At 38.5% G+C, this 23,250-nt stretch overlaps 2 protein-coding genes across 3 annotated transcripts in view; both read right to left on the bottom strand.

Moving 5' to 3' along the window:
* Positions 1-16,841, bottom strand: part of LOC139973569 (regulator of G-protein signaling 22-like) — a 29,100-nt gene extending 12,259 nt beyond the window's left edge. Inside the window, exons 1-15 of one of the 2 annotated variants that reach the window (XM_071980351.1) lie at positions 16,588-16,841; positions 14,278-14,421; positions 13,093-13,121; positions 12,600-12,662; positions 11,552-11,782; positions 10,699-10,812; positions 8,764-10,010; positions 8,340-8,504; positions 6,957-7,143; positions 6,190-6,542; positions 4,294-4,471; positions 3,695-3,796; positions 2,343-2,537; positions 1,630-1,713; positions 945-1,110 (exon numbers count right to left, since the gene is read on the bottom strand). In XM_071980351.1, coding sequence (XP_071836452.1) covers positions 945-1,110; positions 1,630-1,713; positions 2,343-2,537; positions 3,695-3,796; positions 4,294-4,471; positions 6,190-6,542; positions 6,957-7,143; positions 8,340-8,504; positions 8,764-10,010; positions 10,699-10,812; positions 11,552-11,782; positions 12,600-12,662; positions 13,093-13,121; positions 14,278-14,302 — 3,139 coding nt within the window. In that variant the 5' untranslated portion in view covers positions 14,303-14,421; positions 16,588-16,841. Of the gene's footprint in view, positions 1-944; positions 1,111-1,629; positions 1,714-2,342; positions 2,538-3,694; positions 3,797-4,293; positions 4,472-6,189; positions 6,543-6,956; positions 7,144-8,339; positions 8,505-8,763; positions 10,011-10,698; positions 10,813-11,368; positions 11,465-11,551; positions 11,783-12,599; positions 12,663-13,092; positions 13,122-14,277; positions 14,422-16,587 lie in introns of those variants that run through there. The other variant, XM_071980352.1, reaches the window with a different exon arrangement.
* Positions 16,842-18,744: 1,903 nt separating this feature from the next.
* Positions 18,745-22,635, bottom strand: LOC139974057 (regucalcin-like). The gene is made up of 5 exons (XM_071980972.1): positions 22,253-22,635; positions 21,532-21,720; positions 20,872-21,087; positions 20,128-20,256; positions 18,745-19,895 (listed from the first exon to the last, which is right to left on the bottom strand). The coding sequence occupies exons 1-5, from the start codon at positions 22,404-22,406 to the stop codon at positions 19,690-19,692; spliced, it is 894 nt and encodes a 297-aa protein (XP_071837073.1). The 5' UTR covers positions 22,407-22,635; the 3' UTR covers positions 18,745-19,689.
* Between the last annotated feature and the right edge of the window lie 615 nt (positions 22,636-23,250).

The raw sequence follows: 23,250 nt of genomic DNA, 5'->3' as shown, positions 1-23,250 counted from the left end.
TGGAACGCAAAACAAAAGGTCTATACATTACATCAGGATGGACAGTTTGGAAATAAAAGGATTTGTTTGGTTTTTACAATTTGGAAGAATATATCAGATGATTTAACACCATTGATTATCCTTGGAAAATAAAACATTTGTTACTTTGAAACAATCCAGACTCCAATTCTTGACCCCTAGATGGCATTTTTGTGGGTTTCATAGCTTGAAATTCCACCCGCTTTAACACTTAAAACCACTGGGCCTAAGTTGAAGTTAGCTGTGGGGAAGAGTAAGTTTAATAGTCCTCTTTGAATACAATCCAATTTTCCTTTACAAACCACAGTGCCCTCCTCAACTTTAGCAAAATAAATGTCTTATTGAAGATGCCTGTAACTAGATATCTGTTCAATAAGGAAGTAAACTCATATGCTACTTTGGTGTTAAGACAAAAAGAGTCTCTTTAATTTGTTTTATCTATGATTTAATATATTTTGTGAACTGTGATCAAACATTTTTTCCATGTTTTTTTTTTACATTGTGAAATTGTATGTTAAAGCCAACAGTATTTATCCTTTCACTGTGGAAATGTATGGGTGTATGTATGTATGTATTTTAGATCCTCCTGCAAGCAGGAACTCGTGAAGAAGCCTCATTGGCTTATCAAACCCGCAAGCTGACCGAAGTCAGTCTCTTACATTCATATTTAACGTCCATGATTATGAATTGTTAACAACTCTGTGACTAAATATCTTTTCTATTTTGCTGTTACTTTGTGATAGCAACTTATATAAGTTTGTCAATAGTTATTTTAAGCAAAGAAGGGTATTATTCATTCTAGATGACAGCAAATATTTAGATTTATAGTTTCATTCTGAAGTAATAGTATTGTTTGAGAAAACCATGATCCACCATAAATTACGAAAGTTGTTAGAGATTATGACCATATTCATCAAATATCTTACCAAGGAAGTTCCTGAAATTTTCCAATTCTAATCGATTGTGGATGAGCTTGTTAAAATCAAAATCACTGTACTCTGGAGGAATTTTATCTGCGAGAGCAGTGTAATACGCTTCTCGTTTTGCTTCCTCATCCTCTGAATCGACCTGGAAGTCTGGTGTGAACATCCTCTGAAAAGAGACGAGAGAAAAAACAAACATAAGATATGAGACCAAAATATTCTGAACTTGAAACTGGATAAGGATTCTAACCCAGTTTACACAAGATATTAAGGTCTGGAAAGAAGTACAGTAAGTATAATGACAAACAGATTTTACAAATGGATTTCACTTTATTAACACAAGCTCAAAACATAAGAACAGAAAGAATTAGGACTTCCATGTTATAGGCTATAGTGCTGTGTGAAGAGCATGAGATAAGCATGTGCTCTTACTTATAAATTGAATAATCAAAGACATAATTTGCATGATGCATATTCACATTGTAATATTACAATAAGGGTCACTTAATATATTACATTTGTCAAATTTAAGTTTTATAATATCCAGTAGCTAAATTTACATACATTTTATGAGTATTATTATTAAATTGACACATATTATACTATGGAAAACAGTACTCCTAAGTATTTGTGTAGAGTATACTTCAGTGTTTTTGCATAAAAATGAATATTCATAGACCACGCCTACCTCTCTGTTTAGACGTCTCTGTAACTTTTGGAGATGACGAGACGTCACACCCTCTAACTGTCTCTCTTCCTCTGTTAGTTGAATCTGCGTCACACAAAAATATGAGTACAATTTGAAACCAAAAAGAAAAGTAATAGCAAGTATAAGGAGAGGTGATAGGTGAAGGGGAGAAGTGGGGGGGTAGAAGGGTATTGAGGTACTCATTGAAGGTAATAGAAAACAGCTACAAATTAATTGATAGAAACAAATGCTATGACTGATTCAACATTTTAATGAAATTAATTTTTGCTACTAAAGTAGATTTTTAAATTTATTTTGGTATTATTTGATATGATGGTTCATTAACCCACACTTTCCCAGATAGTAGAGTTAATTTCTTCTTCAATACCACTGATTTAACCATTGCATGATCATTTAAATCTTGTGCTTTCCCTTCACAATTTCTTTGTTCATGCTTACTGTGTACGTCTTCCTTATTAGAAATAGTATTAGTTTATCATAATCTTTGCGTCACACTCTCTGACTCTCCCACTTATCAAGGTAAGGTCTCACTTAGCTATCATCTGCATCTTTTCTCTCAGCGAAGAGCTTTCCCCCTCTCCGTTCCTTGACCTTAGAACGAATGCACCAAATTACTTACAAACAAACGAACAAACCAACTAACCATCCAACTAAACGAACTAACCATCCAACGAATAAAACAAATTCTTTACCTTATCATAAAGCCCTTTATCTAGTTCTTTCATTGTCGACCAGGGCGTAACTAACACCTGAAAGATATGTTCTTCTGCCCCATCAAACAGCTCTTCAAAGGGTGGTATTGCTTCTCTGTAAACCTGAGATTTGATGCTTTGAGGACAGTTGATGGAATAGAAACAACCTTCTACTATAAACTTGGAGTGAATTTCCTGCAGAATGAGTAACATTGAAGACAAAAGACTCAGAGTTAAGATCAGAAGAACACAGAGAAATAGCTACAAAAATGAGTCAAAAGGAATGAAATATGTTGTCATTAGAAATAACTTTTTGTCAGACTTTAATTAGCACAGCAACCTTCAGTTGGTAAGGTTTATTATGTCATTTTTTATATATATTTTGTATGGAGGCAAACTACTCACTTTTTATTAGATGGCTGACTTAAGTCACTATGCTTGCTGTCCTTTGAAGCGGTTTTCCTGTTCTTTTGAATTTGTCTTTCAAATAGATGCATGGCTTTCCCAGAAAGAACAGTGTATAAAATATAACCATGTGACATCTTTCTAGTTTGTTCTTGGTGCAGTTCCACATGGGAGGTATACAGACCAATCATCATTAAAAAAAGTGTATCACTTTATGAATATGCATATCCAAATAAACAAGTCTTTGGCAGATAAAGTTTATCTTTCAATTTGTCCAATGTTATCAGGGTCAATTCATATTATGGGCTGTAGCCATGGGTGAATATAAAAGATACAAGGGTCTGATCAGCGCCCATGAGTTGCCAAAAAATCCCCTTAGTTCCATCAGATAATATGTCAGAGGTTACTTTCTTGAAGTGATATTGTGGTCGTTAAAATTGATTGCTGAATTAAATTGTGGGAAATTCTCTGAAAAGTTTGACCGGTGCTGTATTTAAGTGGATAAAGGCGGTGGCATTTGATAAAATTAGGCTTAGCAATCCGGTGATTGGGGGTTTGATACCGGGCCATTTCATTGTAAGGTAGGCTTATCATCCAAGAGCAATCTAGGGTTTACCCATCTGATAAGACTTTCTAACTTAAAAAGTTTCCAAATTTGAGTTTAAATATTTTATTGGAAGCCACCCCACGTGTAATTTGTAATCCATAAGCCCTTGCGGGCTTCTCCCATATTCGTGGTCGCTCAAGCGTCGTAAAAGTACCTGCCAGCGTTTTATATGGAGAAGATACAAATTATTCAGACTTAGTGATAGTTTATGAATAAATCAGGGAACAGCAGAGTGAGTGGTGTCATATCATGGCAATTCTGCTAAAGTTGGTCTTGTTTTACTTTGTAATAATTAACTCACTAAGTAAATATTTTTTTATTAAATTCATCATTCCCTTACCTGGGCTTTCCTTGCTAGAGCATACGTACTGAATGCATCAGTATAGAATAATGTGTGATACTCTTGTAACTCGTGCCAACAGCTGAGACAATTAATATAAACCTGGAGACCAATGAAAAGAAAAGCACTTTGAAGCTATAGTTAATTAACAAGTCATTCATATTTCAAGTTTTAGCCACCACAATATGACATTTTCGCCCAGATGCTAGACATATAGAAAAAAATATCAATGTTAAACTATACATCATGCTGCTTTCAAAACTTTTCACACGAAAGCCAAAAAAAAATATTCTTGAGTGTAGTACCATAGAAAGCAAGAAATATTTTGAACGTTACAATATTTATGATATCTGTGTCAGTTTCACGAGAATAAAATTAGTTCTGAAAATAGTATATTACTGATATATCATTACAACAAAAGGAGAGATGATCAAAGTATGAAACAACATTTCAAATTTCACCATGGACACAAAATCAAAAGTATTGAGAAAATAACAATGCAGGGAATTAAATCAACACTCTCAACAAGTAGAGAGGGAACATCATATTTCAATCAACGGCAACATTATATTGAGGAGTAATTGGTACTCAAAAGTTACCTCATTTCCAATTTTTTCTAGATATTTCATAAAGAAGCCCCCTGCTTTCTTCTCATGGTACAATCCGTCTAAGAGGCTCTCCATCCTCCGTCCACCGAGAAATTCACTCTCCTGCGAGGTCGTGCTCTCTGCAGCAGAAGATGGTCTCTTCTTATCAGATTTATTTTCATCTGCATTTCTGAAAGATGGATGGAAGAACCGTTAGATAAACTGGGAGTATTTTTTCTCAACAAAAAAACAGAAAACAAAGGAAAAAGACACAAAAAAAAGGAAGACTCCAAAAAAATCTTTATGAACACATAACATTATCTTGCTAGTTCCATTGATGTCAATTCACCTTTGTTACAACTCAAAGAAATTTTCTACATTTCAAGACACTACTCCCACAAAGTTTAACCCATCAGCCCAGAGAATGAACAAGATGAATTGATGAAGAACCCTAAAGGGTTGCAGTTGTTATTATCACTTTGATATTAATTAATGTGATGACCAGCTGATCAAATATTACTGTGGGGGTAAGGGATAGGGGTAGGGATAGGAAGTGTTCAGGGAAGATACTCATTAGCATTGGTACCATCTGTCCAATGCCCTACTTATTTAGATTCAGTGGGTAGTGAACTAAAATGTCAGTAATGTAATGTAAGAAATAGAAGACATAATTGATACCAAAGAACATGAACTCGAATTGAAAAGGTTACCAGGACAGAGATCAGAATTGATTAATACAGGCCTTAGAGGTACAAAGGAGTAGTTTTTTTCAAATTGTTTCCTTGCATCACTTTTGCATACTTGTTCAATACATCACTAGTACAATAGTTTTATAACTAATGTCTCCAAAATTTGATTACTGCTTAGTTACATCAAACGACCTTTGGTGTCTTTCTTTACAATGAGAGCCAGCTCTTGGTTTGACGTTATCCAGATCTACAGAAAATGTAATCTCTTGCCTTCATGAAATCAAATCGTGCCGAGAGTTGATAGATTTCTTTGCAATCACAGAATCCGAACAATCCTTTTAAAAACTGATGAATAAGATGTGTTTGATTTGTCTCGTCTGTATCACAGACAGTCAAAGATGCTGCTGATATTTATTGATCGATTAAACAACAAATCAATCAATCATTTCTTCAAACAGCGTGACATGTACTGAACGCAAACATCACCTTGACTCTTTCACAATGACTCAGAATAGCAAATATTGAGCTATGAACAATTATTGTTGTTTCAAAATTGAGTGACGGTGTCTTTGTTAGTCAGGATTAGAGCTAATCTGTTGCTTAGAGTACTTACTTTTGAGTCTGGTATTGTCAATGGTGAGTGATAACTTATCAAACATTTAATGTTTTTCTCTAAGAAGACAATGGTGTCTTATGTAAACTAAATATATTCTGATGAAAATGCCTGTTATGTGCAATACAGGTCTTTTATATTGTTAATATACATTGCAACCTTTGACCACGTAAGGATTCATCACATTAGCCATCTACTTAGAAGAGATAGACAGCGTTATTGTCCAGCTGTCAATGGAATGGACTTGCGATACCAGGATTGCTGGTTCCAGTCGTGGCCATATCGTAAGTCCTGTCCTTGGGCAAGGTACTTGATTCTCATGTGTATCTCTTCACCAATGTGGATAAATGGATATAACTTAAACGGCAAACTTGTAAATATACTCCAATGTGCAAGATATGGGCTGCACCCTATAGGCTGTCCCCTATGGACTGTGCTGATGTGTCGCAGGGTAGGGCCCCAGGTTTGACCTATTAAATTGTCCACATCCGGGTGTTAGGGTGTCACAAGTTACCAGTGACCGGGGATGGTGGGGGGTTAAAATTGTGCAGCCCCTGAGTATATTACCAACAAAGTATCCAAATTTAAATGAGATTTCTAACATACCTCAATTCTTTTTCTGCATTTCCCACCTCACTGCTTCCACTATTCTGGACATCTCTGACACTGAGAGGAGGCTTTAACTTTTCGGGGGCGTTCATAACCAACTTCCTACCTACCACTGGACCCAGAGTTTGGGTGTTCCCGTGCTTAGGTGAGGGGTTTACATCTTCACTATTGGCGAGAGAATTCAAGGCTTTTCTGGGTGGGTCTGCTGTGGGGGGTGCTGGTGATTTGGGCACCAAAGCAGTTGAAGCACTTCCTAGGGGTATGAAAGGAAGGCTCCTTCTACCTCCAGTCTGTATTTGTGGTTTGTTGATAGATGATCGTGGGGACTGGTTGGCTTGTTTGGAAGTAATCTAAGGAGGAACAGAAGCAAAGCCTTAGATAAACACATCCAGTACATCATATGCCCCTACCCCTCCCCCAAACCAAAAGATTATAAGTAATAGAATTTTGTATTGTGTAATAAAATATTTTCGGAATGTTTTCATGGTTATAGCATATATCAGAGGGTCCCAACTCAGCCCAACTCTTTCTCTCTCAATTAAAAGATTTCTGTACAGATATTGTAAAATGAATCTGAATGGGGCGTTTGCTTTAATAAGTTTCCTGAATTCAACCTACTGCCCTGCATCTGTTCAATAGATGCATTCTTTAATTCCTACAAAGACTGTTCTGACATTTTTAAAACCTAGATTGAATTTCAGAAACCTCAAGGTTATAAATGAATTTAAAATTTAAACTCCAACACACAATATACACTTCCATACCTCACTAGGGCTGGAAGGACCTCTCAAACGAGGCATACATGTTTTGGGTCTGAGAGGTAACAGGGTAAATGAACGAGGTTCTTGATATGCCTCTGGTTTGTGTTGAGCCTGTAACCTCCGCTGATGATAGGCATAGTGGCTTCCAGGACGACACTGGTAGGCTTCCTTCATCAAAAATCTGGGCGCCCTTGAGAAACAGACACCAAGATAAGCAGAAAAGTAACCATCAGAAATTATCTTAACAAAATATCTTGCTTTTCACTATATGCCAAAATCTTAGTTGTACAATAGAAACCATGGATATAGGAACTTCATTTGTACTTTCAAGCCAGGGAGGTACTAAACATTTGAACATTAATGTTTAGGAAAATGCTGACAGTAATAATTACCTTAGCCAACATATCCAACACAGCCAATATAGGGCTGGCTGCTTATATCAAATCTGGTGTTTGCTTAACTTAAGTTTCCATCTCAAATTTGAATGACAGAATTTTGAACTTTGTTCTTACAATTACAGTATCACAATTTAATTCTCATACCATTACACAACAAGGCTGCTGGATTAAATATAACATAGGTTCACATCATTGAGAGAGGTATTTGCATTTATACAAACACGAACATGATAAGCCTGTCAGCAATAGAAATCTGTTTATTTATTTACAATCTATCAGTCAGATGTTTGTCTCTGTTAAACATTGCACTAACATTAGGCAGTCAGAAACATCCAGTCCAGATTCATTCTCAAGAGGTAAAATGACAGAAGTTTAAAATGTGTGCAAGTCACAAAACACAGAAGGAAAGGCAATTATCACATAAATATATGTAGGAACATAAACCTAGATATGGTTGACAGTTTTAGAATTATTGTACCAACTGAGAAATTTATAGACCAATACAGGAAATATACAAAACAGCAACATAATGGTTACAGGAGGTGGTGAAAAATATGAAGTGAAGAAATACATAACAAAGAAAGTTTTTATCTAACGATGGACAACAGGATGGGCAACACCGGTGCATGGACAACAGGATGGGCAACACCGGTGCATGGACAACAGGATGGGCAACACCGGTGCATGGACAACAGGATGGGCAACACCGGTGCATGGACAACCCCGGTGCATGGACAACAGGATGGACAACAATGGTGGATGGACAACAGCATAAGAGAAATGTAAAACTATGGTTGATTGTGGTTAAAGCAATAAGTCAGAGCTGGGTCACTCAAATCCACTTTTACTCTGGACTCAAGACTTGATTCTGACTCCAGAGTAACATGGACTTAGACTTGGCTTGGACTCTGTAGCAGCTTTATTCGGACTCTGGTTTTGATCAGAAAAAGACAGTAGAAAGAAAGAAACAGGTAAAGCTGAAACTTACCAATACAAAAGTAAAGGTTTGGCAATCTTTGCTTGTATCCGTCCCAGTTTGGTAATGGATGTCAAGCGAGATGGAATCGCTAATCCAAGGGTATCTTTGAGCTCCACTGGAAGTTCACACAGACCTCCTGAGTTTAAGTACTTCTCCCTCAGTTGAGACAGATAGCTAATCAAGTGAAAATGGAGACGGCGTGTGTGTTAATAAACAAAGAATAGAAAAACGATGTAAACCTCCCACAGAGCACAGACCCAGACCAACATTTATGCATTTACTCTTTGGCACAATATGAGTTAGCTGCATGATGTTAGAAAGACATGTATGATGATAGCTTTTGTTGGAGTCAAAGAACAAGCTGGTGATACTGAAGAAGAAATGATATTAATACTTGTTTCTTACAATTTATGACTGAAAACTTAAAACTCACATTTGTTGGACTTGCGGGTCTTTGATTGTCTTCCCTTTATCTACGTCTAACCACAGATTCCAGCATTTTTCTCCCGCGGTACCCCATAGAAATTTCTTGAAGGCCTCAATTCCCTTTAAGGTGGTCAGGTCGTAAGACGGTGGAGGGCGACTGAAAAAGGTGTCTGGTTCTGCGGCATCATCTTCATTATCGCTGTCGAAGAGAGAATCGGTATCGCCCTGGTCTTTGCCTCCGACGGAAGATATCGTCATGGATATCTTGCTCACAGATCGTTCCATTTCGACAGCGGGTACTTCGATCCGTACGCTCTTAATATCTGGTGGATCGTCCCCGAAATCAGAGGCGAGCTCGAGCCGTTCCATCCAACCCTCATCGAGATGTTTGGTTTTAATATCGGACGTCCGTAAGATGTTTTCATCGACGATTCTCTCTAGTTCGTCCAGACTTGGATTGTAGAGTACTACAAGAGCCCCTTTCACAGCCTGAGAAATAATGAGCATAGCTAAATCATCCAGGCTGTGAACTCTCAGGGCATTGGTCTCTGACAGATTTAATTCTTCATCTTCTTCTTCTTCTTCTTCTTCCTGGTCATCTCCGAAGACTTGACTTCCAACGTCACACCCACTCTCTGCCTCTTCCTCATCTTCGTCCTTGGAATGTCCTCCTAATTGTTTGTGGCTTGCAGCATCATCTTCACCTAATTCCATCAGTATTGCTTCATCTCCAGATATCCCCTTACCAGAGTAACGTCTTCCCCCGGCACCATCAGCTACCACGCAGACATCTTCCCCTATGGGAGGTCTCCAAACAGGCGGAGTTCTTGTTCTCAACGGACTCCGGAGTAGACGATCCCTATTGGGCAGGTCATCCTCAAAGGTCACAGAGTAGCTGGAGTCCCCAGTGGCAGATATTCTACCCGTGGAACCAACTCCACTGTCTGCCAAAGTCTCCCTACCGCTGAGTTCACTCAAAGGTCGTGACCCACTCCTCACCCCCGCTGATGCTGTCGAGGGTCTTGTACCAGTCGAGGTGGTAAGGTTGGTAGTGGAGGACATCTTGACCTGGCTGAACCAATCATCTGTTTGGGTAGTAACAGCATCACCCATACAAACATACATATTCCTCATCGCCAGTTGCTTTTCATCTACCACCTCCTCCACCTCCACAAAGGGTTTCTCGATGGCAAATGGTTTGTACTCCGGGTCAATGTAAAGGTTCAACGGACAATCGGTTTCTTTGGATGCAATCTAATGAGCAAATAAATAAAAGAATATTTTAAAATATAGTAAGAGAGAATAAAATCTTCATCACAGCACCTGAGATAGAATGCTTGATTGCAATCACCACTTGTTTTGTCGTCAAATTTCCTGGAAATAACGATCAAATTTTTGGAACATATTTTATATAAATTTAAATGACAAATAAGTTAGAATGTTGATACTGGAATATTTCAGTTAACTTGCTCCTTTGGTGAAACTAACTTTGCAGATAAAAAGAACTTACATTAGCTACATTGATTATTACAAAAGTTATTGTTAATTTTCTGCACAGTAGCTTAAGAGAGTATAAGTCTATTTCTTGTAGTGAAAATTCAGCATCTCAGTAAGGATTGATATATTTAATCTGGTAAGAGGATAATTAAGTAAAAACATGTTGGGAGATTTAGTGCCTTGAATTTCCCTCAAAATGCACAAACCATTTCTTCACAGACAAATACAACATGTCATCAAAAATAGTGAAGGTCGTGTTTCTGTAGACATCAAAAGGTAAGTGAACATCACAACTGTATCATATGAAAACAATGAAATCCAAAAAAAAAATGTCACAAATTAAAGCGTTTGTGCCAAGATGGCACCACAAACCTACCATTGGACATTTTGTGGTGTAAGTTAGGATTCAAATATATCAAATTTTGAGATTTTTCTTGAGATTTACCTCTGTTTGAGATATCAACCTGGCAAGTCTATACTCTAAGTAACAATCACTCTGAAGGAACGCTGGCAGCCTCTCCTCTTTGATCCATTGTATACCCTGGTCTTTATTCAAACACTGGTGACAGAGGAGGAGGAGAAAATTACAAGAACAACAAAATACTAAAACAAGTTGGTACTCAAAAAAACAGATCAAGCCAAAGAAAACGTGACTGACTTGACAACGTTTTGCTTGAAGTCTGAATTTTATGGTATATCACAATAAATTTACTTATGCTAAACAAATGTAAACCGACTGTGAAATTATGAATGATTGAAAAGAGCAACAACTTTACGGCTAGAACAGGATTCAAACTAAATTCACGGTTAGAGTGCAATGGGATAGAATGGGATTGCAAACCCAGTTCTCCACTAACTGAGCAATCCAGTCCTTGGTTAGTGGCTTCCGACCTCCCCCCTTCCCCCGGAGGAAAGGAACAGCTATATAAGGATTGCCACCAACTGGGGAATGGAGAGCTCAGTTGGTACCACACTGGGCTAGTAATCCAGAGGTCACTGGTTCGAACCCTGGTCTCGCCATTAAACTTCTTTTACCCTTTGTCCACAATAAAATTGATGATAGATACAACAAACTATGTTTCTATACTTTGATAAGTCTTATCTGCATGTCATACCTGGACCTTGAAGCTTGTCTTCAGGTCTGGTACTTTGATAAGTCTTATCTGCATGTCATACCTGGACCTTGAAGCTTGTCTTCAGGTCTGGTACTTTGATAAGTCTTATCTGCATGTCATACCTGGACCTTGAAGCTTGTCTTCAGGTCTAGTACTTTGATAAGTCCTATCTGCATATCATACCTGGACCTTGAAGCTTGTCTTCATGTCTGGTTCTTCCTCCTCTGTGTAGTGCCAGGGCATCTTTGGGGGGCTCTGCTCTGTGATGACCTGGTGAGGGGCCTTGTATATCGACTTTCTCTTCTGCTGTGAACGGACCATGGCCCGCAGTCTGGATTTGAGATCAGTCTTGGCATCGCTGATGACTTCAAACCCTCCTCTGTCCTTGTTGAAAAATAATGGTTCAGGAAATGTCTGCAAAATAAAAACAAAACAAACGAAGATGTGGCAAGTTAAACTAAATCTTGAATTCTGAATTTGCTTCGAACGGTGCAATGGATTACTGGTTTCAAAGGAGTTAAAAGGTAAAGAACAGAGGATCCAAGAATTGTTGTCACATCTCATAGAACACTTCATATCATGTTGATCTTTGTTGGCTGATTGTTTTCTTGTGACCTTATGAATGAACTTAGTTAATAACCTTTAGATTAATTACCCAACTCTAAAGCTCAAGCACTTATGTAGTATTCATTTCAATCTTAACGTCTAATCCAGCAGGTTTCTCAAAACATTAAGTAGAGCTACAAAGGACCAATTTAATGACAGAAACTTCCCTGAGATTTTGCAGTAATTTGCTCTCCATGTGAGCCAGAGCAAATAGCCTTATCAATTTAGCTCATTGATCAGCAAAGGAGCCCATTTTGTTATATTGGGGGGGGGAGGTAGGAGGAGGGACACGGGGAGGAGAGAAGACACTGGATGCCGCCCGACAAAGGAATCACACATACTTCAACGATCAGCCAAAGTGGCCAAACTGTCCGAACACTTAAGGTGGTGGGGAATAGTCACCTCCCCCACTCCCATTTTCAGTAAGTTAATGATCTATGTTGCCATGGAAACACATGTGCATTATGAGAGGCTAAATATCGATGAATTAGAACAGCGTTCAAATGAAGGAAAGAGCAGTCAGCAACTGTTAATTAGTCATTTATGACAAGTAAAATATGATTGAAAAGAAATAAAAAAAACCTTTGATGATGACATATGTAGATGCAATGTGGATGGTACTTACCGGCAATTGAAGAAATGCATTAAAATAGTCGATAAATAAATCATCTGTAGCCAAAAAGTCCTCCTGGAAGGAGAAAGAGAGACAAGGTTTATTTTTTTCCATCAATTAAACTGCCCGAGTCATAAAGCAATGTCTTGCTCTCAGAGTAGGCAGTATGAATGCTTGGAATGATTGAAACTTCATTTTGTTAATACCATAGCTATTGACATTTTGAATAATATCAACAGGTTTGTCTTTGAGACATCTGTCCTGAATTCATGTAAACCCTGGAATGGTTTGATCAGTTATACAATTTCTTCATTCTTTCAAATCCATCCCCTTCCCCTCCCCTGACCCAACAGATACCCCACCCTCCTCATTCCTCTTGGACACACACACAGGCAGGCACTTAAGTTCTAGTCTTTACCAAATAAATGAACAATTCTGGGAGCAATGAAACATGGAAAGAGACAATTCATCTCAGGTGAATGGCTGTGAGACTCTGAAAACTTACCAGATCATCAAGAGTAACTTCTGGGGGAACTGTGGAGATGAAAAAGAGCAAGAAAATGATGTTAAATTATTTCTACAGCTCTTCATTAGCTATTTCATGATCAAAGTAATTTACAAAGCATTTAAAAGTAAGCAAGTGTGCAACCATCAATTTTCAAAGGGTAGGCGATGCAGGGGTGAGGGCTAAGGCGGTGCGGGGGTGAGGGTTAAGGGGGTGAGGGCTAATGGGGTTTTGAGGTGAGGGCTAAGACTCTTATGTCGTCTAAGTCAGGCTAAGAGAATCTGTAAAGTAATTAACACAGTAAGTAAATTGCAAAAGTGGCCCAATGAAAATTTTCATTAATAGCTAGTTGCTGAGACACAAGTAATTTAGTGTCCTAACAACATACAAGCTCTGAACAACCAGAAATTTGACCATAAACAACTTTTCTCTATCATAATATATATATAAATGGGAGGCCCGGGTTTGAATCCCGGTGGAGGCTGGAAGTTTTTCCACTGTTTTGGATTTTCCAACTCACTACTATTTCAATTGCATATATATTCATTTGTGGTTCACCTACTGTACATTTCATTAACAAAGTCTGTTCAAAGTATCTCTTTCGAGATCTGGCTTTAGGAATCACAAATGATTTCGAGTTAGTTAGCATTATGTTTTATCTATTATGTCACCATTAACAGAACTAGTATTGTTCGATACAGGTGTCAAACGCCTACAGTGGAATGACGACCTTCCTTACCCATTTCGAACCTCTAGACATACAATCAGCATCCATAGCCTAGTGGTAAGGTTGTCCGCATATAAAGAGAGAGGCCCGGGTTCGAATCCCGGTGGCGGCTGGAAGTCTTTTCACTATTCTGGATTTCCTACTAACTACGATTTCAATTATATATTATGCTTATTGCTATTGCAATTACTGCTTATTATCAGCAAATATTAGGCTGCTCTTCAAAAGCCTGTACAGTAACTGATGCGTGTTGTAAATTCAGGGAAATGCAAATGAGAAATTGATTTTAACCAGTAGATATTTTAATCAACGTTTTTTTTTGTTAGTTTTTTTTGGTGGCTAAAATAATAAAAATTCTATATCTGTAAGTTACTTCACTAGAATTTAATATGACTTTCATCTGAAATCTAAATACAGAACTATTAAAACATAAAAGCCTTTCTCTAACTTATACTCACCTATGGATAATTTTTTCTCCGGCATTTTGAATTCTCCTAATACTTTTTCTTGTATCCCTTAAAGGTTTCCTCTTTATTGCACATCTTGTCTGCAGCTCCGGCGACTCAGCTTCGTCTCATTTCCATCCATGTAAACATCTCACGCTGTGAAAGAGACGGATTCGTGAAGAAGATATTGAATTAAATCCTCGTCTTTAATTGTCCTGATGAAAGGCCCGTGCACCAAGATCCACAAGATTAGGGCCATGATGTAAATCTTTTTATCCTTTATGTAAATTTATGTCAGTCCTTGCTAAGTACCATAGTTAGTAGTCCATTGTTAATTGAGTACTTCTAGCACAGTGTCGTAAAACAATATAAATTAAAACTTGACTTAACCAAATATCAAAACATCACATTAAATCTGTTATCATTTAATATGTCTCATACCTGTATTTCTGCATTCAGCAGCATGTATCAAATCACTAATCATTCTCTTTCATTCTCTTTCTACAAAATGGCACATGTTGAAAACCTCATCATACTTTAAGTCGAGTGTGGCATATATTTGTAGCTAATTCATCATTATTCCTCATCCAGAATATTGTTCTGTTTCATGAAAACTATATTATGTAACTAGCAACCCAAGGTACTGTAGACAATGATATGTCACTACAATGACTTCATTGTTAGCATGACACAACTGTATCTCATTAAGCCCAATTAACTCAATTAGCAAATTTCTGCTCCTTGTTAGCTTTCTGTTAATTGGCATAGGCTACTAATTATTCTTTCATTAAGTTGGAAGTTGGACAAACTATAAGCTGACTGCATATTGTACATTATGTAAACAGGCTTCTAAGTGGTTTCTGCTGTTGCTAGGAGACGTACGGGTGTCACTTAATTGGCAACGCACAATTTAAGCTATCAGCTGTTTGCTTACCAAATTATTTACAAATGAGCTCTACGGAATCTCTAAAACTTTGTAACAATGTTAATTAAAGGAGTTTATTACGACTACCAAATTCTACTAAAACTGGTGTAAAGTTTTCAAAAGTACGTTTCTGCTACGTTCCGATACCATAAATCCCCCCCCCCCACATCCCTCCCCCCTGTAATAAGAGCTAGGTCACCTATACATGATACATGATACCTAGTTAACAGATCATAAACAGTTACAATTCCTCATATAACAAACACTATCGACCAAGCAGCAGTTAGTGGAAAATAAATAAACAGATTCATGCTTTTTAGTAGTATGTAGTATGTAGTACCTCAACATATGTTTGAAAGACTGAACTACCTTAGAGGAATTGACATTCAGAAAATTGTTGATCAAAGAAAAGACATGAAACACATAGGATGGAAGAAACAGAAAAAGATTTTATCATAAATTCACAAATTATTACCAGTATATCCCTCTGGTGTCATCACAAGGGTATAATGCATATATTTATTTGATTAGCTCAATGGTTTGAGCCCAAAATTTGCATGTGACCATAACTAGGCCTATGGTAGGCTAGAGGTAGCATGCAGTAGAATCTGTAGGGTTACTGTTGTGCAGGTTAACATTAACTGTAAAATTGATAAACTGATGTTGAATGTGGAGTTTTACGTTAACTCGATAACAAAAGACGAGGTTTGCTGAGTATTTTCTTGGTTTACATGTGGCATTGCCAATTTTTTGGATTGTTTTAGCCTTTCACTTTCTAAACAGCTTTCATATTGGGTTACCAATTTCTTTAATTGATAACAATTGGGACACTCCGAGAAATCAGATGGGCTAGTAACCCCACTAGATGGTGTCAGGGGGTGGGGGGAAAGCCTACTGTTAAAGCTGCAAACACTCTTTTCAACCTTTGAATGAAGAACATTTATGTTCTTCTTTCATTGGATTTAAATCGAAGTTCAGGAACTCGATCAGTTATCAGTTAACTCGATCAGTTATCAGTATAACTTTTCGTTTTGACACAGGAATGTCACTCATGCATTCACAACGATTTTGACCCCAAAACTATCAATACTTGGCATAAAATGAACCCTGTGGTATGGCTACCGCTACTGTTAGACTAACTTAACATGTAATCAAGCTTTAAATGTTACTTCAGCAGTTCTAGGCTACACAAGTAGCAAACTGTGTCTCAGTCAATGGTTCCCGTGTTAGCCCTATGTGTCACAACGATTAACATTAGCCTAACGTGTAACGTTAGGCAGTAACACGTTAGGCTAGAAAAAAAAAGGTAAATGTGAAGCACGGAATGGATTATTTCTGTTCAACTTACTTCTGCGATCGCACACAAAAGCATACAATAAAGAAAGAAGGTTACTTACATTACACGTATATGCCTTCCTGTCTACGACCATTCATTAGGCTAACTGTGTTGCGTTGTCATGTACTGTTTATGTGTGCTGAATGGTTAGCGTTTCAGCTCAAACTTGCAAGCACCCCAGGGCAATATAGCTCTACATAAAACGACTTGAACAAGTTAAAAGTTTCTGTTGCTAAGTTACTGCAGTAATGGAATGTTGTCGCACTTCCTCTTCCGTTTGACCGTCGAACGGTTTGGGAACGGGTTGCACACACTGATCTGTACACTAACGTTAGTGTACAGATCAGTGGTTGCACATTATTTGATAGCTACCAGTGCGGTATATAGACATAGTTACGAAAGAAGCATATACCCTAAAATGCATTAAAAACTATGAAACATATTCATGTGTGTAGATTGCCGCACGATTTATGCTAGTGGACTATTTTATCACAAAATGGAGCCGTGTTAATGTCGGCGGAAAGTCCAAGTAGCAGCTCCATTGGCAAACACATAATATTAAATCCAATTTGTCCAAGCAATAACGATGTCATGCCTTGGCAACGCATGCAGATTCGTCGTGAGCTAGATTAGAATCAGGGGCGAATCCAGGATTTAAACAGAAGCGATGAGCCTGGAAGCCATCGCAGCAGACTCCCTTGTTTGAGGAGGGGCGGGGGGGGCGGGGGATGGTTTCTCCAACATACAAAAGTTTGCCGTGGAAATGGTGATTCTGAGGCATTAATTAGGTTTAAATTAGGTGTATAAATGTATCCACAAACAAGGTTGTTCTAACAGCACTCTTCATTTTTCTTATGCGGTTCGAGTGGGAGGGAGGGGGGGAGGGGGAACTACCTAGTCATGATCAAATATGGCCATATTTTGTTCCTATTTTTTTACACCTTAATATTATTGGCTGCTAACCACATCTCACAGTTTTTATTCCAATATTCAGTGGCGGAGCTAGGGGTATTGGTCAGGGGGGTCGAGAATGGTCTGTAGGGGCGCTTTGGACACTATCTAAGCGGAGCGCCACCACAGGTTGGCGCGGAGCGTACAGAATTTTTTGAGTAAAGATACTCTCTAGATCGCCGGAAATGACCCTTTCCGGGCCTTGCTAATTTGCAGATAAACGAAGAATAAATAGGTGTCATCGCCAACAAAATGTGACAAATGTCAATAGGTAGATGAGAGCGCAATAAAAAAAGTCAATAATTGCGAATAAGTAAAAAGTGGTAAAAAGCTGAAAAGGGCGCCAGCAGTCCATTTGAGTCCGTCAGGGGGGCATGCGCCCCCCCCCCCATGACTGTATGGACGCTCCGCCACTGCCAATATTCCACTTAATGTTCTTAATGGACACTATAAAGTGTCTGGATGCAAGGGCAATAGTAAACACTTTCCATTGGAAGACTCTTGCTGGCCATTGTGTTAAACTTTGCCGTCTAAGGCATATGCAACTGCTGCCTTTGTAATGCCTGTATAGAAGTGCATGTTTGCTATGCAAATATTATGAAGAACTTAGCTAATGTTCTTTTTTTGGGGGGGAGGGGAGGTGGAGGGGGGCATATTGAACTACTCTTAGACGTGATGCAGCATATGACGAATATATCACATGACCACGTATGCTATTACATGCCTAACCAACGGACTTACGTGATACCTATATGTATCTTATATCACCGTATCAAAATGTGAATGATACTTGTTGTGTGAAGACTCGCGCAAAAACGTCTAATGCCGGTAATCTGACCTAGTTTCAAATGAGGTGTAACAGAAGTGTTAGACACCACCATCTATCCCAGAAAATAAACACACAGCTTGCTACCGTCGGTAATTAGACACTATAGTGTACAGTCAGTACATACAGCTGCGGTCAATACCCACAGCACAGTGTATAAACGATACAGCGATGGACATCTCAGGTCTAGATAAAAGATAACAAGGTATCACGTTTCATTACTGTCTGCATTTTGTAGCGACACTTACAAAACGTGACTTGCAAGCAACAGCAAGTTAACCTTTTCAGATGGCCGCACGCGGGTTGGGGTGAGTCTTCAATGACTTTACCAGTTTTATTTGCTGAAGCTGGTATCATGACGTCACATGTTAACCAACATACGTTAGTCTCCTGTCGTTTGGCCGTGGTGGGTTTCAACTTCACAAATTTCCCAGACCAAACTTTAAACTTTTCTCAGTTTATTGAAAGAGTTATTCAACATAATTATTTATGATGTATATATATAAATATATGTAATTAAAGATTTTTATTGGTTTTACTACTTCTTTTCATCTGCATAACTTAGGTCCTCTAACAACCATGATCGTAGTCTATGAACAAACACCTATACATGATCCACCCACCATTCAATTACTTGCACTGCTGTATACAGTCAAACTTGATAGTGCATTTCATGAACAACTAGATAAGGGTGCATGTTCTAGTTGCTTTAGTACCATAGGCCTACTTAGAGAGCATTGCACTGCGCATGCGTGCTTCTGTCAACGATTGATTTATTGTATCAATCTCTCTTTCAATGACTGATCACAGATAAAGGTGTTGACCTCTAGAATCCATTTTAATAAAATATAGAATCCATTTTAATACGTGTAACGTCCATATACAGTAATTTTCGGTATAAATATCGGAAAATATTGAAACTATAAATATTCGAACTTGTGATATATCGATGTATGACTGCCGTGACAAAAAACTGCTATATCACATATTCATATATATTTTCTACGTATTTAATATCATATCAAAATTAAAAAGGAATGTATTTTTTTCGTAATTTTAGGTGAACAAAAAATTAAACAGTACGTCTAGTAAAAATCCGAATAAATGAAATCAATGTATACTATATTGCAATCGAAACGTAGATAATAATTTTTTTAAATATATATTGACATTTCATAATATATGGTAATATTTAATAATATATATTAATATTTAATAATATTTAATAATATTTGATACATTGTAAATTTCAGTTTCTTCAAGACTCCGTAAAAACCACATTTCGAATCATATCGTGAACAATAACATTATGATTTGTTTTACATACTTGTGTTTTTTAAACAAATCTTTAGCACTTTTATACTAAGAAAACATATTTGTTGAAATTTATTCCTTAAAGATATCGGTTTTGACACCCTTAACACCGAGTCCTCTCACAGTAAATAGTGCTCCGGCGTTAGGTTGGGCTTTTGATTCATCATCGCTAAGAAAATGTTTGGCGGAAGTGACGTATAAAATATCAAGGTTTGGTCCACCCCAGCAGCAAGAAGTGACGTTTAAAGTTGGAAACTTTAACTCTAATAGCTTCTTCCCTGAGATATGAAGAAGAAAAAACAATAAAGAAACGTATATAGAGGTACAACCTCAAACAAACAAATTCAAAATTAGACAAGCAATAATATTTGTGACTATAATACGAGTCTTAATAACTGCTAGACTTAGGGATGAATAAACTTACTCTCAATTCATGTATATATAGATTGCTATATAAATACGGTTTATAATGGAGACCGTTCATTTAATAATTAATAAATGGAATCTTACCTGTACGTGGATTGTACCGAATCACTTTTCCTCCGTTGAAAATGGCGACCCAGAGCATATCCTCTGCATCGATGCACATGCCATCTGGCAACCCCTCTGGTTTGGTGTCTACGGCGAGGCGGCGCTTACCTGTATCGTTAAGAGTAGGTAAGCAATGGTTGGTATATATACACACTCATGAAATGTCAATCCCATTACAGGCATTCGGTCAGTCACTCATGTCATTGGTAAGTTGTTAGGGGAGACGACATCATCTCTCTTGCCCCATCCCACACCCCTCACCCACCACCGCCCAACCCCAAAATGTCCCTTACAGTTATTGAGGCAATTTATATGGCGATAAGACCGGATGAAGTATTTGATTGGTTGTAGATTAAATATCATTCCCGCTACTGGATCGAACTAGCTCCAGTCACTCATACAATTGGTAAAAGTTTAAGGGGAACGGTATCATATCTCCCTATCACCACCCCCCCACCCACTACCCCAATTGTTGACACTTTTCATGGTAAGACAGGAACCCACACAGGTTGATGTGGCGGAGGTGGGGGAGGTGGGGGTGGGGAGATGGGGGAGGTGGGTTGAGCAGGATTCAGTCACATTTTTAAGGGTATTGAAAATTGCCGCCGCGTGAAAATAATTGCTGAGATCATTTTGGGGGCCATGACACAACCCCCCCGCCCCCACCCTACGACTCACTCGTCGCCGGTTCTATATAATTTAGCTGATGTTTTGATATCTTACTCGTTTTTCCTGTCGTTATATCGTAATCGAAACAGTCCACGGAATACTTCATTGTGTCAATGTAGTACATATATTTCCTACAGGAGCTCCAAGCTAGACCGTTGGAGATGCTGATGTCATCAGCGTGGCGGGTGACAGTCTTGTCCTGATGTAAACAATATAGGCTACCTTCTCCTCGAGCGACCCCACCTATGACCTCCTCTGGACCCATGGAACCTGTCGAGATGACCACAAGGAAACAGTGAAATGTGTAGCCTTCAGTCTCACTGCTGGTAGAGATGAAAACATAACCAAAACAGCATCCACTGTTCAGTAAGAAAATCAGTAAGAAATAATTTCATGATGAACGGGAACTTGAAAAAATTCAAAAAGTTAAAGGATTTGATACGCATGTGATTCATATTATGTAAAGAAAATCTTTTGTAAATACAATAGGAATCAATAATATTTCTTAATTATTTGTCTTCATTTTGTGAAAGACAATTGATGTTTAAAGTTAGTCAGACAGTTAGTGGTAATTTCTGTTACCATAAGTAAACACTGAATGCAAACCGTGAATGCAAAACCTGAATGCAAAACACTGAATGCAAAACCTGAATGCAAACCCTTTATGCCAATTCGTGAATGCAAAACATTAAATACAAAGTACTGAATGCATACCTGCCCATAGTCTTCCAGCTGGATCGCATTTGCCATCGTTAAATCTATTCTTTGGTTTAGTTTTGCCTTCGACATCAACAATCTCTGTAAGTTGTTTGGTCTTTGGATCAAGTAAAGCGAATCTGTTGTGGACTGCGACTAATAGATTTCCTTTATCAGTTAAAACAGCAGCCCCAATGGATCCTTCTCCTGTTATATCGAAAGATGGGAGAAGACACGGTGTTCACATAACATAAACTAGTGCAAGAAAAGATTGCAGGTTAGTGTTCCGCTTCTCCGACCTCCCTCACCTCCCCGTCTCTCCGCCCACCCTCCCCTGAGTCTCTCATCCCCTCTCCTAGCACGCCAGGTACCCGTGAAGGGGGAAGCCATGATAAATCGAGATGGTTACATGGGATGGAGATTGGCATTTTTTAGTGGTTAAGAATTGTTATCACACTATATTTCCACTAAGTTGGGGGTGGGGGTACCAACGAGGGGAGGGGAGGGGAGGAGAGATGACACCCATACCCCATCCGGCACAGAATAAGATTTGACGATAGTGTCGAACAATTTAAGTGAATGACAGAAGAACATCTTATTAATTATCCTTGGCAACCCATACAAGTATTGCACTCGCCGCGCAGGAGGGCGCGGGTGTGGGGCGGGGGGGGGGGAGTTTGACCCATGGGATTTTTGTCGCGTTAATGGTAGACTGATACCCAGATTATAACTGACTTACCAAGCTCTGTCTTCTCCACTTTATTAGAGGTAGGATCCCATTTCATGACGTGTGCATCAAAAATATCGACAAAGTATAGGACTTGGTTACGGTCATCCCAATGTGGTCCTTCCAATAGGTACCCCTTGTGGGGGCATTCGACAGTAATAGACATGGTTACACAGTACAGGTTCCGGTAAAATGTTACGCTTTACCAGGGTGTCGGTTTTACTCGGCTGTTACAGCTCCACAGTCGTTCTTGATTCTGATTTTGTCATTCGACATTCATCATGTTTATATAGGATTCCATAAAGATATATAAATCGAGTCCAATCGGATGACACTCGGAACGTACGCGGTCAGCTCAGCTGTTGCCATGTGTAGCAGGCACAGAGAACAATACTTATCTGTTGTTTATTGGTTTACCAGGTACACATTCATGCTATTGTGTCTAGGCAATCGGAAGGCTATCAGAATGTAAATATGAGAGGGTGAAGGTGAAACAAAGGTCGTTGTTTCAAGCTAAGACTTAGAAACAATGAAGATAGAGTATTAGTCTATTAAGGTCACGTAGCCCTCAACTTTTAAGGAACTAGAGTCCGAATGAAGGGTAATAAATGGTGTTTGTACATGAGCTCCAATTATTCGTGGAGCTTGATGTAATGTCACCAGGGATAATGGCCTTACAATTTTAGCGCAGTTGAAAACAAACTGGTGCCAGTGATTCGAGGAATGTGATTCTTCAAGTTCCCTACGCGAGTGGGTGTACCAGGACGATGCGAACGCACCCACTAACATCCATCTTTAAAAGGTGCTGCAGATGTTCCTGAATAACGAATGGTCTTTCGAGCTGCGGGTGTGGGTGGGGGGGGGGGGATGCTTCACTTACGCTAGCTTCGTCACCGTGGTTATATGTCACAGAACCATTTAACATGGTTGCGAAATATAGCACAATTTTGCAGCTTATTGCCCTTAACTTGACAAATATAGACACCCCCTCCCCTAGGGACGGGGTTCAA

This window comes from Apostichopus japonicus, chromosome 9 (assembly GCF_037975245.1).
Source record: "Apostichopus japonicus isolate 1M-3 chromosome 9, ASM3797524v1, whole genome shotgun sequence".
In the NCBI taxonomy this organism is placed as follows: Eukaryota; Metazoa; Echinodermata; class Holothuroidea; order Aspidochirotida; family Stichopodidae; genus Apostichopus; species Apostichopus japonicus.
The sequence above is the reverse complement of the archived record's forward strand: the minus strand, read 5'-3'. Positions and strand labels throughout refer to the sequence as shown.